This window comes from Lutra lutra, chromosome 6 (genome assembly GCF_902655055.1).
Source record: "Lutra lutra chromosome 6, mLutLut1.2, whole genome shotgun sequence".
Taxonomy (NCBI): domain Eukaryota; kingdom Metazoa; phylum Chordata; class Mammalia; order Carnivora; family Mustelidae; genus Lutra; species Lutra lutra.
The window spans coordinates 154,383,523-154,400,334 of NC_062283.1; the positions used below are offsets into that span (position 1 = coordinate 154,383,523).

The 16,812-nt window shown below is 47.8% G+C and overlaps 1 protein-coding gene across 1 annotated transcript; it reads right to left on the reverse strand.

The window, feature by feature from the left end:
- Positions 1-566: 566 nt before the first annotated feature.
- On the reverse strand, positions 567-6,706 carry PDCD2 (programmed cell death 2). The gene is made up of 6 exons (XM_047734865.1): positions 6,375-6,706; positions 5,608-5,850; positions 5,129-5,260; positions 3,868-3,971; positions 2,110-2,223; positions 567-1,373 (listed from the first exon to the last, which is right to left on the reverse strand). Exons 1-6 carry the CDS (start codon positions 6,649-6,651, stop codon positions 1,215-1,217), a joined length of 1,029 nt encoding a protein of 342 aa, XP_047590821.1. The 5' UTR covers positions 6,652-6,706; the 3' UTR covers positions 567-1,214.
- Between the last annotated feature and the right edge of the window lie 10,106 nt (positions 6,707-16,812).

Consider the following 16,812-nt stretch of genomic DNA (forward strand, 5'->3'; position numbering starts at 1 on the left):
ATGACGCACTTGCGGCTAGACTAGCTATTGGTTTTCCAGTGCTGATCAGCAGCAGTGTCCCTTCAGGCTTGCTTTAGTGCTGGGCAGGCATCATTGGTGCTCAAAGAACTGGACAGTCACAGCATAATTGTGAAACCCGAGGGGCTGGAAGGAGCCTTAGCACAGTCAACAGATTTAGCCGACCTCCGGGCCAGATCTCCCTAGGGAAATGCCAGTGGCCAGTTCCTGCCTCCTCACTTAGATTTACTCCCCGTGTGTACACTGGCATGAGAGGGGTGGGGGGAGGGGAGGACGGGAGTCATTCTCTCTCGCCTTGCATCTCCTGTCTGTGAGCAGCGCTGCTGGCTGATCAAGGTCAGTTTTAAAGTAGAGCTTCTCTTCTAGTGTCCCGTATGCACCACACTCACTTGCCTGCTGGGGTTTGATTTTTCCAGTGTCCTGGGCTTCCATATATCCTAGAGCTGGTGACACTGACCTGATTACCAGTCATGTCTCTCTGGGTTTTCCCCACATAGTTTTCTCGGTTTTAACACTGCAAATTTTAGTAGGGAAAATGCTCTGCATGATGATTATCTTAATTAGGCAATTAACCCATTTTTTTTTTAAGATTTTATTTATTTATTATTTGACAGACAGATCACAAGTAGGCAGAGAGGCAGGCAGAGAGAGAGAGAGGAAGGGAAGCAGGTTCCCCACTGAGCAGAGAGCCCGATGTGGGGCTCGATCCCAGGACCCTGGGATCATGACCTGGGCCGAAGGCAGAGGCTTTAATCCACTGAGCCACCTGGAGCCCCCAATTAACCCATTTTTATTGTAGAAAGAAACACACATAGGCAAACGATTACTTCACTTATTCCCACCATCCTTGGTTAACTTGCTCACGCTAAGTATGTATCTTTCCAGATTGCTGGAGACATACACATGTATAAATACTTTTCTAAAAATACAAACATACTGTGAGTATCTTTGTGTCCGTGGAAACCTGTATCTTGTGCGTATAGGTGTGTATCCTTAAGACTGCATTACCTTCTGTAGGGATTCACCAGAACTTAATTACCTGTCACCAGACATTTTTGTTGCACGAATATTTACACACCGTAAACTCATCTAAAACAACATCTTTATACCTTTGTCTCTGCTGTAATTATTTCTTAGGATAAAATGACTTGCAAGGTTTAAGAGACTATGAGCATTTTTAAGGCTTTACATTCTCTTTAGGGTGTATTTGTTATATCTTGCTTCCAAACAAATTCCTCTGTGTAGCCAGTCCCCAGGCTACAGTTTTCAGCACAGGTGAAGACAGCCAGGACACCCCAGTCAACACTCCTGCCCAGTCTGTCGGCCTTCAGGTGGTTGAGCAGCTGGGGCATGACCTGAGAAGAGGATGACACGATTAGAGCCCTGCTTTCAACAGACCTTCCTTGCCAGAGTGATTGCAGGGCCCCTGGTCTTTTTGCGCTCTGGCCTTGACACTGAGAACCAGTTACTATTGGATACAGTCTTCACAATTCCTTTTTTCCCCCAAGCAACAGGTATTACCTATCCCTCTGTAAGGTTAGCAGATCCACAGTACAAGAGCGCTTATACCTAACCCAAATGGATTGTGACCCTAACAATTCCTTTTGAAAAACCGTTTGTCTTAATGACTATATCCACCTGTTTTCCTAACAAATCCACAAACTAAGACCAAACCTTACTAAGGCCTCAAAAATGCTCCTGTCACCAAGTACAAAGACCTTAACTGCCACAACGGGAAAAGAAGGAATATTCACAATTACAAGGGAACAAAAGGCAGACACTAAAAATAATGATGTAACCACACTGGGAGTTGGGAGGATGTTCCAGAGGGAATAAGGAACTACGTGCCAGTCTGCGGGTAATGTCCAGAGACGAGCAGACTGACAAGTCATCAGAAAAAGCATTTACTTGAGAGCACTACCGGACGACACTGTAAGACCGTTCCCCTCCAGGGAATAAGCTCTGGGGTGGGAGGCACTTTCCGTGGTAACAGCAGGACCCGTGTGCATGTGTTACCTCAGTAATGTTTTGAGGCATTTAATAACCTCACTTACGGCGATTATATCTTAAAATAGTCATTTAAGGTCATACCTGGAATTCAAATATTCTCTTGGCACCACAGGGGCAATTTGGAATATCCTTTTCTTGAGGGATATTTTCACCAGAGATCCAGATGGGTGCAGTCCCTCTGCCGTACCTGAGAACCTAAGATCAGCCAGTGTCACGAGCAGACCTCCACCATCTCCTCTCAGCTGCCAGCACGACTGGGTAATAACCTGGGGACTTTGATGAACACTCACCCGAAACAGTTTTCCTGTTCCCCCACCTCAGACCTGGCACCATTAATACTTTTTCAGTGTTACCAAATCAGGTATTTTAGCTTATCTGACTCAGGATACCAAAATCCCGTTTTGTAGATGATGATATGGTTAGAATCTGAATCCTAGGAATGTTCTGTGAGGGTCCCACCATAATCCTGTTTCTACCCTGACCAGCTTCTGAATCCAAAATGTAGCCCAGAGTCTGCTCATTTTCACAGTGAAAGGAACCTCAGTTAAAAATTTTTAAGGGGACCAGGGGTGTCTAGGTGGCTCAGTTGGTTATGCACCTGAGTCTTGGTTTCAGCTCACGTCACGGCCTCAGGGCTGCGAGATGGAGCCTCCAGGCTCAGCACAGCGTCTGCTCGTCCCTCTCCCCTCCCCTTGCGCGCGCGCTTTCAGCATGCTCTCGCGAATGATAAACAAAACCTTGAAATGAAAAATTCTCCCTTGCTTTGCCCCCCTGCCCCTGCTTGTACTGCTCTCAAAATGTATACATACATATTTTTAAAGAAATTTAAAGGGACAAATGTCAAATAATACACAGTTGTTTAGATACTAGAGAGAGAAACTGCATCGTAACCGAGTGGCTTTCCTAGGTTTTGTTAAAAGCATGTGCATTATCGGGGCGCCTGGGTGGCTCATTGGGTCGAGCCTCTGCCTGCAGGTCAGGTCATGATCTCCGGGTCCTGGAATGGAGCCCCGCATCTGGCTCTCTGCTCAGCGGGGAGCCTGCTTCCCCTGCTCCCTGCCTGCCTCAGCCTACTTGTGGTCTCTGCCTGTCAAATTTAAAAAAAAAAAAAAAAGTCTTAAACAAAAAGGGATATGCATTACTAAAAACTACCTTCGCAGTGTTTAGGACCTAGGTCTGCTCTTATGATGTTCTTCCCCTGGGTATTTATTTAATTCAGTGACTGCTTTTTAGGCATTTAGCTGCACTTTCTTCAGTGATTTAGGTTTCGGATGTTTGTCTTTAAGGGGAATGATATTAATTCAAGAACAGAGATGAAAAAGGGAGACATCTGCCGAGCACTTCCTATGTGCCTCCAGTTCCCCCTTCATCCTCACAACTAACCTCTAATTTTTTCACACTGTAGATGCAATTACATCAGAGCTCTTCATGTAACTCTAGAATCGAGGATTATTCCCAACCCCAAAGCCCATTTTTCTTCTCAGAAAACCAGTGTCTGTGTTAACGTATCATGTTGGCTTTACAAGCAAAAGGTTCCTGTTGGATAAATGGGCAAAAATACCTGTTCCTTTCTTGCTGCCACTGGCGCAAACTGCCTGTATTACAAGCAACATCTTACTCACTCATCTGTGTCCGGTGCCTTCTTTAAAATACGGACCCCACAGGGTAAAGAGCATAACCTGTCGTTTTTCAGTAATTACTGACAGGATCAGCAGACCATCTGTGTGAAGAATTCCTACTATAAGCGACTACCTTTATCGTAGTTACTTTTCAGGGACTGTACCCTGAAAACACCACCTGAGAAGAACACAAAGAAGAGTTGTAGGAGTTCCAGTTTACCTGTTCTGGCTCAAGGGCTATTTTAGTTTTAAACTTCTGGAAAATTTTATCTTCCTTGGATTCATGTTTTGCCATGGAATCCAATTCCTCCTCAAGTGCTTCACCTGAAAAATATCGGCACAACTGTTAGGGCAACAGGATTAGTGCCCATGACCTGATATTTCCCACATGCTGCGGGTAGGAAATTTCAAACAACCAACTTCATGTTAAACGAGATCACAAAAGCCCCATGTTCCCCACAGGCTCTTCCTACTTTAATGCCTTTTGTTTTCACTACTGCCCTTAAGCTGCCTGGCCCATCCCCGTATCTTCAGGTCTCACTCCTGTCTTTTCCCAGCTGGTATACTCACTCCGCCATCACTCACTCTGTGGACCTACCAGCTTGTTCTCTCTGCCCACTCCTCTCCTGGAATCCCAGCTCTCTGAACCACAGTTGTCCTCAACAGGATTTAGTCTGTGTTACATGTACCAAAGTATACTTTTGCTATCACCTGAATGGGAACTATAAACCAATAAGGTGATATTCAAAAGACTGATTTAGACTCTAAACCCAATTTTGTGGTAGTTAAGAGCTCAAATTCTGGAGTCAACAACATGTGAGCTCAAACTGCAGTTCCGAATCTTTCACAACTTTGGTTACGTGACCATGTTACCCAGAAAACCTCAAACTTCTCACTGCAAAATGAGGTCCAGCTTCTAACTCACTATACTGCTTTCAGGATTTTTAATGAGCTCGTGCACAAAAAGCCCTTGATGCAGAGTAAGACCTGGATAAATGCTGGCTACTAACCCTTCTCTTAGGTATCTGGTCGACCCAGATACCACATTTAGCATACCATCATCATCTCTAGGTAACCTGGAAAATGGGGTAGGTGAGAGAAACATTTAAAGGGCACCTACTCGCCAAACACTACGCCATGTGTCTTCCGTATTTGACCTTGATCTGAGAAACAGATCTGGGATCCAGAGGAGCTTACCAAGTTTGCAGCATCTTGTGGAGGAGCCCTACCCAAATGACCACCTGCAAACTTACCCTGACATGTCTTCATCAGAACCAGAATCTACCTGATACATATGCCAAGGAGGAGAGGGATAGGAAGGATGCTGTCCAACGACAGTGTCTGAGAATCATAGGCTACGGGACTCCAAAGTGAGTTCACTTCCTGTCAGTACCTGCCTCTCTTTCTGACGTACTGAGCCTTTTCTTTCCAGCCTTTTCCTTAATCACTTAGTGAATCAAGTTCTAAAACTGGTTCCTTACCCATGCTCCCCATGATTTCTGATTCATTTTCTTTTTCAACTACTTCAGGTGTAATCTCATCTTCTGTTTCTATTACAATTTCAAATTCTGGAAAAAGGAAGTTGTGGTCTGGAATTGTTGTGTCCAAATAATCTGAAACAAGAGAAGGTAACTAGCATCACTACTAATCATGCAGTTTTAAAGAGGATCCAGTCGTCTCCCATTTCTAACGTATGTTGGATGCAGCAGCAGTTTTCCCTAATAACACACACAGTCCCTGCAATTTAGGTCATAAATTAAACGCCTGTATTAAAGCAAGTTTGGGGCATCACTGAGCAGGCAAGACCTCAGGGCTCCTCTCTCAGAGGTGTTCACGGTATCAGTTACTACGACTCTGAAAAGCTAATGCCTTCTCTCATCTTAACTTTTAATCTCAAAACCAAAAACCTGGGCTGACAGATGCTACCAAACTGAGCTACGACTTCAAATGAGTCGCTCACCGGACTGTGTACAAGCCTGCTTATGCCCGGATCTCCAGTCCAGAGTCTGGTGCTCCCTGCTGCAGTAATGTGCCTTGTGGCATCTGGAGCACGTTTTGGGGCCTGAACAGCCGCAAACCCTGCAGAGATGAGCACCAGACTGGAGCTGGAGGCGCACGCACTCGCGCGTCTCTGCAGGAGGGTCCTCGGAAGGCGGCTCGTAGGAGTAAAAGTCGTTTTTCCTGGGTAGCTGATTCCTGAAAACTGAGAGAGAATGAGGAGAAATGTTGTATCACAAATAAGACAATCCCGCAATCCGCGTGTCGGAGCCTCCGGCCCCAGGGGACTGAAAAGACCCGAATTCCTTAAACAGACAAACAGGAGCTTTTTGACTTCAGGGATCGGATCTTCCGTCGGGACACGACGCCAGTTCGGCGCCACAGCAGTCGGAGCCGGTCTCTGTCGGACTCCGGGTTCCGCCACGCGGACGGCAGAAGTGCGGGGTGCCGCGCGGGCCCAGCTTTCCGGACGACGGTCGGTGCTGTCGGGGGGAGCGCGCCGACGGCCTTCGCCCGCACCGACGAGCCCAGGGGCGGGGCGCGGGAGGCGCCGGGGGGTGGGGTGGGGGCTGACCCCCGCACTCCCGCCCCCGCCCGCCGCGCGGGACCCCCGCACTCCCGCCCGCCGCGCGGGACCCCCGCACTCCCGCCCCCGCCCGCCGCGCGGGACCCCCACACTCCCCGCCGCCGCGGGGGACCCGCCCCCGCCCGGCCGCCGCGGCCACTCACCGCGCAGGCCCGCGCAGCACGGCGGCGCCCGGCAGCAGAAGAGGAAGAGGCCGCGGTGGAAGGCGTCGGCGCGGCCGGGCAGCGGCGCGTACAGCTGCAGCAGGAAGACCAGCGGGCGGCCGCACAGCGCGCAGGCCAGCTCCTCGGGCCCCGGCAGCCCGGCCGCCCCCAGCCACGCCGGCCGCCCGCCCACCTTGCTTGGGAACTGCTCGCTGCGCAGCCGCCACGCCGGCGCCGCCTCCACGAAGCCCAGTTCAGCCGCACGGGCGGCCGCCATACGGCGAGCGGGGCCGGCGCGCGCGGGGACGGCCTTCGCGGCCGGAAGGCGGAAGTCAGCGCAGAACCGGGTATCCGGAGCGGGCGGGGCGAGCTGCCCGGGAGAGGGGGCGGGACTAAGGAACTGACTTCCTGTCCCGTGACCTGGGGCGGGGCGAGGAGTTGAAAGACCCGGGGAGAGGCGTGTGCGAGTTCACCGAGTAGTTCCGCGGTGTCTTTAGCGTCGTTTTTGCCTCTTCCCTGCCTTTTGGACGTGGGGCCCTTTGCCACGTGGAACACGGAGAGTTTTTTTTTTAAGTAAAAATTGACCAGAAAATTCCAGTTCGAAATGCAACAAGTCTGACGCTTGGCAGTCTGCCGCGGAGCTGCTCCGCCCCTTCGAGGGCGGCCCCCCCGCGGCGCCGGTGACCTGCGGGGTCCGGCCCGCCCCTCTGCGCGGGGAGGGCCGTGCGGGCCGGGACGTGAGCGAGTGGAGCCTTGGCCCCGACGCTTCTATTTCCAGGAGTTATTTTATAGCCGAATTGCGTCTAACGTTTCCTTTCTTCTGAGAGCAAGTTTCTTTAATTCCACTTAAACTTGAGCGTGGAAACATAGTAACAGTCTTCCTTCTCGGTGTCACGTCTGGGGCGGTGGTTTGTTTCCCGAAGGGCATGTGGATCCTTCTTAGAGTCTTGAGCAACGAAATTCAGTTCTGTTTTGCTGAAGGAAAAACAACACGAGAATGTTTCTGTTTTAAAAATTTTTTAAAGATTCTATTTACTTATTTGAGGGAGAGAGAGTGGAGTGAAGAGAACACGAGTGGGGGGCGCAGCAGGCTCCCCGCTGAACAGTGATCCCAGGAGCCTGGGACCGGGACCTGAGCCCCCCAGGAGCCCTGAGAATGTCTATTTTTAGCAACTAGGTTCTTGAAATTGAGGAAGCCACATCCCTTCTAAGTAGGGTATTTGTAGATGTGAACTGCGTTCTGAGGGAGAAAAACCAGTTTCTTCTCTGTCTGTCGAGGTCAGGGAACAGTGCGTAAAAGCAGATCGTTGAAGAATGTTCTGCTTCACTCCAGTGAGGACTGCCTGCTCCAACCCAGTTTTACCCCGCAAACTTGTCCTTCCAGCAGTGGAGTCCCAGGTTGCTTAGAGAATCCAGTGACTTTTCACACTTCCAGTCTGTGATATACTCTCCTCTTTTCTGATACACATAATTCAATCATATGAAGATGAGATAATGCCAGAGACACTCCTTCAAAACAAACCCATTTGGGAGATCTGTTTCAGTTCCTACTGTAGATCCCTCTTCTTTTTATCTTTAATTACTGAATATTTTTTACTTGGAATCAATGTATCACGAATTGTAGCATATGTTTAGTGGGCAAATGTTCAGATCTGTCTGCCCCTCTTTTCCCTAATTTACTGTCAGATCAGCTGTAGCCTATGGCTCAGCTTTAGTTTCTGTCTTCATTACAATGGATCTGAAAACATCAGCTTTCATTTCAGAAATCGATACCATCTCCACTCCTCTCCCTAAGTCTCCAAGTGGATGTTCTCCAATGTGACCTTTCTGGCCCCTGTGCCTCCTTCCCACCCCTCCATTGAAGCACACACCTCCCCTCTGGACGTGATCTAGCACCCCCCACACTGTCACCTCAAGGCAAAGGATTTTTTGCGAGTCTATTTTGCGGAGGTTCAGCTGATGACCCTGTGACCCATATCATCACCCTCAAGTAAAGGGAGCAAGCTGGCAGGTCGATTCCCATGAGTTACCAGTATTCTGGAATACCTGCACTGAATCAGCCCCGGCAAGGACGAGTCATTTTGCTGTTGAGCACATGTGCTCCCACACTCCACTGACCTCAGATTGCCTAGGCACCAGACTCTTCCACCTGCAGAAGGGAACTTACAGGGACCACTTAATAATTCTAGGTCTATAAAGAGCAAAAGGTGTTTTCCCAAAACACTGAGGAGAAAATGAAGCAGAATAGAAGTGCCCCGAGGTCACAACTGTAAGACAGTCTCTCATGTGTTGCTGGTGGGAAAGGCTCGTTTGCCCTTTAGAAACCATCCAGAACAGAGACTTCACCCATCCGTGGATGGAAAATTGGTATATTAGGTATCCTCACCTTTGTTGAGGGTCTTTAGTGGTTTTGCTGAGCCGTCAGAGTACCAAATGCTCAGCCAGACATTTGAATCTCCACAACCCAAACTGGACCTTTCTTTTTTTTTTTTTTTAATTTTTTTATTTTTTCAGCATAACAGTATTCATTATTTTTGCACCACACCCAGTGCTCCATGCAATCCGTGCCCTCTACAATACCCACCACCTGGTGCCCCCAACCTCCCACCCCCCACCCCTTCAAAATTCTCAGATCGTTTTTCAGAGTCCATAGTCTCTCATGGTTCACCTCCCCTTCCAATTTCCCTCAACTCCCTTCTCCTCTCCATCTCCCCTTGTCCTCCATGCTATTTGTTATGCTCCACAAATAAGTGAAACCATATGATAATTGACTCTCTCTGCTTGACTTATTTCACTCAGCATAATCTCTTCCAGTCCCGTCCATGTTGCTACAAAACTTGGGTATTCATCCTTTGTTTTTTCTTTTTTTTTTTTTTTTACAGCTTTATAAACACATATTTTTATCCCCATGGGTACAGGTCTGCGAATCGCCAGGTTTACACACTTCACAGCACTCACCATAGCACATACCCTCCCCAATATCCATAACCCCACCCCCCTCTCCCAACCCCCTCCCCCCATTAACCCTCCAAACTGGACCTTTCTTTTGGAGTCATTTCTTGTTTTTCTCACCTGATATTCCTTATTTGGTGGACAATATCAGGGTCAGGGTTTCGGTCAGGGTCAGGGTTAGGATCTGGGTCAGGGTCTTAGTGTAGGTCCGGGTCAGTCTCACATTCTGAGTCAGCATCAAGGTCAGTGTTTAGGTCAGGGCCCAGTTCTGGGTCAGGGTCCAGGTCAGGGTCTGGCTTGATCATAAGTGGCCCCCCTTTCCTTTCTTCTCTTTCCTCCTCTTTCTTAGCCTTTAGGATGGACAGGACTCTCATGGTCACACATGCATCAGAAGTTGGTCTGGGGAGCATTGTTTTTATTGCCCTCAGTGTTGGGCTCTAAAAGAAGAGAGAAATATGGGGCTGGCCACTGACTGTTACAAATCCAACTCAACCTGAATCATGGGTTGTGGATGGCCTCAGAGGTCATGCAGGATCCTCCCACCCTCCCACCTATAAAGGGTGCTGCTGGCTCCACTCTGCCTGGGGATTCCCAGTCTCCAGCACAGGGCACTCAGTAGGCATGTGTGGATTTATATAGGATGAGGTGTGCACCAGCTCCTTTGTGCAGCTTTCTCATGGGCTGGTGGTACCCTCCTGGCACTGGCTGGATCCTTCATCCCATCCAAGCGATCAGGAGCAGACAAAGAAGTCTCAGAAGAGCCCTTGCCCTCGGAGCATCCATACAGGCACCTATGGTCCTCCAGCTCTGGCCAACCTTGGTCTTGACAAACCCCACAGCATTTACTGAGCTGACTGCATTCCCAGGCAGTGTAATAGGCCCACAGACCGTGTAGACAGCTCCTTAGGATGTTTTCATTCCCAGTGTCTATGTGGTTGAGACACATGCTTCCTCCCTCAGTCTTTGAGCCTGCTAAGAGAGAGAATAATCCTCCAAATACAGAATGTGGCTCTGGCTACAACAGCCATGCAGCAGACTGGCCCTATAGTCCTTTGGCCATGGTCATAATGTAAATTTTTGAAATGCATACTTGTTAGGAATCAAGGACATAGGAACAACTGTGTCTCCCAGCAGGCAATATCTCCCTGAGACTGCATGGTCTCAGAGAGCTGCATGCATGACCCAGGGTCTGTGGCCCTTGAGCGGCCTGCCAGGTGTGGATTCTGTGTTGTGGAAAAATCCTCAAGCCTCCCACTGCTTCACTGAACAATAATTTCCTGACCACCCTCACGTTTGGTCTCTGCTCATTGTAAAGGAGAGAGAAGAGACTGGAAACGAACCAGTTTGTTTTCTGGGGGTTGGATGATTAATGTTGTGGGGGCAGGGATGACTCCCAGGCTTCCCTCCTCCCAGGGATACGAGTGAGGTCTGTGTGCCTTCCAGTCTCTGATTAACGAGGACTCAACGCCCAGGGCAGGAGCCTTGAGTTTCCCACCAACAGCAAACCGCTTTTTCGGCAGTTGGAAGAGGGTCTTGCCATCATGGGAGGAGGACAGGAAGAGCACTGGATGGGCGGCTGCAGCCCCTGATCCTAAGTGGGCCCCTTCCTTCCCTGGACTTCAGATTCCACAGCCGTGTAGTCACCCACCAGTGATGTGGAATCTGCTGCTTTTCCAGCCCAGCATCTGTTCTCATGTCCAAAGCCAGCATCTCAGCTTCCCTTTGGGAACCACCTCTTGCCTGCCTCCCATCCAAACAGTTCCAGAGGGCAGACCCCACATTTCACCCACCTCAAAGATGGACACATGATCCAAGTCTACCCAACCCTGTGCTCTGTCCTCTGGGTGCTCTGATGGCTTCAAGGATGAGAGTATGACTCAAGCCAGGCCAAAGACACTTAAATCCATGACTTCATGGAACCCAAGAGAAAGAGAAACTCTTCCCATTAGAATGGATGGCGAGTGAGTGTCAGCCTGGAGTTATGGGAAGCCCCAGAAGCAGTGAGAGAGACTGTGCCTGTGAACGGCTCCTCCCCAGAGCACTTAGCAGGATGGAGGGTCGGAGAGGGTCCGAGTCACACTGTGAGAGTGTGAGCCCCTGAGCCTGCCAAGTCCAAACCCAGTCTTAACTTGCCTCTTGCAAGTGTTAGTGTATTTCTACCATTAAAAAATACTGATTTATTTCACTTCAGTAGGTGCATCAGGATTGACAGTCCTGAGACTTCCCATGCATAGTGTCCTTACTGGGAGTAGCGTGGCTGGGGGAGAAGACGACGATAGGTGGGGCCAGTTTCAGGACAGCTCCAAAACAGTTCTGCCTTGTTCCTTCTTTGTCTCCAGAGAGGAAAACCCCAGAACAGTGAGGGGAGAACCAGCAGGAGGAAGAGGCTCTTGGACGGTTAATTGTCTGCTTGCATTCCCCTTATTTTAGAGTCCATTTTGTTAATGTGCATTTTTTTTTTAAGATTTTATTTATTTATTTGACAGACAGAGATCACAAGTAGACAGGCAGGCAGAGAGAGGAGGAAGCAGGCTCCCCGCCGAGCAGAGAGCCCAACGCGGGACTCGATCCCAGGACCCTGAGATCATGACCTGAGCCGAAGGCAGCGGCTTAACCCACTGAGCCACCCAGGCGCCCCGTTAATGTGCATTTTTATTAGGAAATCACCCATTTCCTCTAGCCTTCCTTTCTGATGCAATAGGTTTCTCTTACCTGACCTTTAATTTCTACTCTCTTTCCATTTTTTTTTTGGTCAGGATTGCCACAATTAATGAACCAATGTTGGTACCTTATTATTTACTGAAGTCCATACCTTGTTCAGGTTCCCTCGGTTCTAGTTGTTCCGGCTCCAGGTTCCTGGGCAGGACGCCACATGACGTGTGGTCATCACGTCTCTTTAGGCTCTCCTTGGCTGGGACATGTGTTGATGACCTGGACGATGTTGAGGAGGGTTGGTCAGACATTTTGTACCTAGACCTGCATTGGGATTTACTTGTTTTTCTCTTCGTTCGACTGGGGTTGTAGTTTTTGGGGAATCAGATCACGGAGCTAAAGTGCTCTGTCATCACTGTACAACAAGGGAACACTTGTCTCTGTCTGTGTTAATGCTGGCCACCTGGCCGAGGCAGTGTTGGTCAGGCTTCCCCTCCATGAAATTACTCTTCCCCATGTGTGTGCTGTGACTTCAGGAGCAGGAAGACACCTGCCGAGCCACACACTTCCGGAGACCGGAGTTAGCTCCTCCGCCTCGATGGGTGGCTGAGTGTTTACAGCTGTTATTGGAATTCTGTTAGAAGAGGTCTACTCAGCCCCAATTGTAAAAACCTGTGAAATCTGTTAATAAAAAAATAGAACTGGGTAATTTAAAAGTTCACCTTGGCTTTATTGAACTGTTCTTGAATTGGGCAGCATCCCATCCAGCAAATAGAAAGGATCTTCTTTGAGCTGCATGGAAGGAAAGGCTTTTAAAAGCAGACAGGGGATTGGGAAAAAGTAAATTATTAGCAAAGGATGCATTGTTTTAGGCCAGGTCAGCCTCCTAAGGGGAATAGAAGGGGCCATTCAGTACATTTTCCAGGTTGACTGGTTAAAGTTTACATGGAGATGAGGGTATGTGAAACTGTGGTTGGGTTACAAAGTAAGTCCTTGTTTGCTGACCTGGGTCTCTTAACATAAGTGACTCCATTTTGGGCCTGTGGTTTCTTTTTAACAAATCATTTTACTTTTACCAGCACTTTCCATCGTCTCCTGTTTTCCACTGACATAATTCTATCTTTCTGGGATTTTTTCTTGGTACTTCTTTACTTTCTGATACTTTAAGTTATCCTGGCTCCTACATTTGCTGTCTCAGTCCTAGTGTTGGCAATTTCTTCAAAGAGGCCTGGCTCTTTTTCATTAGGGAATGGTATTAAAGTCTCATCTGTGGGAATTGACTTTGCTCAGTGGGCAGTGCAAGGCAACAAACGCATGTATTCCCACCTATGCCGACACACCTAGTTACAAAGATTTCTGTGTGGAACTGTCCGTATCCAGCTAAAGACGAGCTTATACTGATGTCTCCAACCTGGTCCACCACCACGTGGAGACTGTGATCTTCTCCCTTTGCTGGTCTGTAACTGTCTACTCCACCAGTGACAAACTGGCTCTCGCCGCCTGCCATGTATTTACTTCATTGCTCCGTTCCAGATCACAGATGTGGTGTTTCCAGATCTGTCACTACCACCCTGATGGGAAAGATATTGGTGAAATAGAGTCCACTGTGCACGCACAGCACATTTTCCCTTTAGTCTACAGACTCCACTCATTTCCGAAGTTACTTAGGTCAGCATCTTTTGCCATACAACCTGCAGTGAGTGTTTTTTCAGACATTTCCAATACAGTTAGATTATGTGTCATATTCTGTATCCCACTGAGGGGGCAGAAGAAATTTTGCTCATTTGAAGGTCCTTCCAGTGGGACTGGGAATTACGTTGACAGAAGACAAGATCAACAGGAGGAAAAAAGCCCACGACGTTTAATCGTGTACACATGATAAATGACCAAGGCAGGCAGGTTTCATACTTTGTGGACAGAGAGAAAGTCAATCTGTGAGGAATTCACAGAAGAAAGAAAACAACCTTGGGGGCTTCAATTACTAAGGAGTTCTAAATTTGACTTGGGGTAGTAAATTAGTCAAAACAGTAACAAGGGCTGTTTATGCAGCCTTCTGGGCTCTAAATTTCCCAACTCTGGTGATTAGGAAGTCTTTTCACCTCCTGGTACAGGGACATCTTCACATGGAGATTGATTTCCCAGCAACAGGGGGACAGAGGAGGGTCTGAGTATCCCTCTTACATAGGCTGTCTTTTAAGTAACTTTTATTTTAAATGATCAGTATGCCAAAGTGGCACATTCAGGGCATTCTGCCTTTGGCCCCAATATCCCACATCCTAAATGTGACACTCCCACATCCTGAATTACTTAACTTGAGTAGGTGATGATTTACTCTTTGAGATGTGAAAATGTTTGGGTTTTGACAAATGCACAGTGGCAGGTATCCAGCTGTAAAACTTCAATGATCCTTTTGTCATCTCTAGTTTTGCCTTTTCCAGGATGTCCTATAAATGGGGTCATAGAGTGTGTAGCCTTTTCAGACTGAATTCTCTCACTTAGCAAAATACACATAAAAATTGGGAAGCCTGGGTGGTTCAGTTGGTTAAGCATCTGCCTTCGGCTCGGTCATGATCCCAGGGTCCTGGACTCTATTCCCGGGTTGGGCTCCTTGCTCAGCGGGGAGACCTCTTCTCCCTCTGCCTCTGTTCCCCCTGCTTGTGCTCACTAGTGTGCTGTCTCTCTCTTTCTGACAAACAAATACAAATACACATAAGATTCATCCATGTCCCTGTTTGGGGTGGCGGTTCATTCGTTTTTATTGCTGAATAGATCAACAGGAGAAAAACAAACAGAAGTTTAATGACCTCCATATGTTCTGTATTCATGGGAGATACCCAGGAAAAGGGAATAACTCCCCAAGGCCATGTTCACTCTCAATGCCATATTCAGCTAAAGACACAAAGATTTTGGGCCGTGGGAAGGCCAGTTAAGGGACATTACCAGGCCAGGCATAGTAAAGGAGAGTATGGTCATCATGCAGACTCATGTCTGTGCCGTCTCCTTTGGTAAGAGTGTCTTGAGATTTAGTCATTCTTCTAAGCTTGGTGCAGAGAGGGAGACGCCCTGACAAATGGAGCTTTGCCTTACAAGTGTACATTTTACTCACTAGATGGCAACTCTGCTCAGTTTTCAGAGATTCTCCTGTGTCTGCTGATTCTTAAAATTAATAGACCCCAGGGGCGCCTGGGTGGCTCAGTGGTTAAAGCCTTTGCCTTCGGCTCAGGTCATGGTCCCAGGGTCCTGGGATCGGGTCCCGCGTCGGGCTCTCTGCTCAGCAGGGAGCCTGCCTCCTCCTCTGTCTCTCTCTGCCTGCCTCTCTGCCTACTTGTGATCTGTCTGTGAAATAAACAAATGAAAATCTTAAAAAAAAATTAATAGACCCCAAATAACCCTTGTGCTCAAGAGGCATGTCTGGGGTGGCATATTCTGCTTCCTTCACATGGATGCACTCCAGTTTGCTTATGGGTTCATCTGTTGAAGTACATCCTGATTTCTTTCAGGTTTTTTTTTTTTATTTTGTTTTGTTTTGTTTTGTTTTGTTTTGTTTTTAAATTTTATTTTTTATAAACATATATTTTTATCCCCAGGGGTACAGGTCTGTGAATCGCCAGGTTTACATACTTCACAGCACTCACCATAGCACATACCCTCCCCAATGTCCATAATCCCACCCCCCCTCCCAACCCCCCTCCCCCCATCAACCCTCAGTTGTTTTGTGAGATTAAGAGTCACTTATGGTTTGTCTCCCTCCCAATTCCAACTTGTTTCATTTACTCTTCTCCTACCCCCTTAACCCCCCATGTTGCATCTCCTCTCCCTCATATCAGGGAGATCATATGATAGTTGTCTTTCTCCGATTGACTTATTTTGATAAGCATGATACCCTCTAGTTCCATCCACGTCGTCGCAAATGGCAAGATTTCATTTCTTTTGATGGCTGCATAGTATTCCATTGTGTATATATACCACTTCTTCTTTATCCATTCGTCTGTAGATGGACATCTAGGTTCTTTCCATAGTTTGGCTATTGTAGACATTGCTGCTATAAACATTCGGGTGCACGTGCCCCTTCGGATCACTACGTTTGTATCTTTAGGGTAAATACCCAGCAGGGCAATTGCTGGGTCATAGGGTAGTTCTATTTTCAACATTTTGAGGAACCTCCATGCTGTTTTGCAGAGTGGTTGCACCAGCTTGCATTCCCACCAACAGTGTAGGAGGGTTCCCCTTTCTCCGCATCCTCGCCAGCATCTGTCATTTCCTGACTTGTTAATTTTAGCCATTCTGACTGGTGTGAGGTGATATCTCATGGTGGTTTTGATTTGTATTTCCCTGATGCCGAGTGATGTGGAGCACTTTTTCATGTGTCTGTTGGCCATCTGGATGTCTTCTTTGCAGAAATGTCTGTTCATGTCCTCTGCCCATTTCTTGATTGGATTATTTGTTCTTTGGGTGTTGAGTTTGCTAAGTTCTTTATAGATTTTGGACACTAGCCCTTTATCTGATATGTCATTTGCAAATATCTTCTCCCATTCTGTCAGTTGTCTTTTGGTTTTGTTAACTGTTTCCTTTGCTGTGCAAAAGCTTTTGATCTTGATAAAATCCCAGTAGTTCATTTTTGCCCTTGCTTCCCTTGCCTTTGGCGATGTTCCTAGGAAGATGTTGCTGCGGCTGAGGTCGAAGAGGTTGCTGCCTGTGTTCTCCTCGAGGATTTTGATGGATTCCTTTCTCACATTGAGATCCTTCATCCATTTTGAGTCTATTTTCGTGTGTGGTGTAAGGAAATGATCCAATTTCATTTTTCTGCATGTGGCTGTCCAATTTTCCCAACACC

Excerpts from the sequence above, each read along its gene's own strand:
- PDCD2 (XM_047734865.1), bottom strand. The coding sequence starts at position 6,651 with ATGGCGGCCGCCCGTGCGGCTGAACTGGGCTTCGTGGAGGCGGCGCCG. Across the intron at positions 5,851-6,374 it reads GTGCTGCGCGGGCCTGCGCG|TTTTCAGGAATCAGCTACCC; the intron begins GTGAGTGGCCGC and ends ATTCTCTCTCAG. Across the intron at positions 2,224-3,867 it reads TAGCCCTTGAGCCAGAACAG|GTTCTCAGGTACGGCAGAGG; the intron begins GTAAACTGGAAC and ends GGCTGATCTTAG.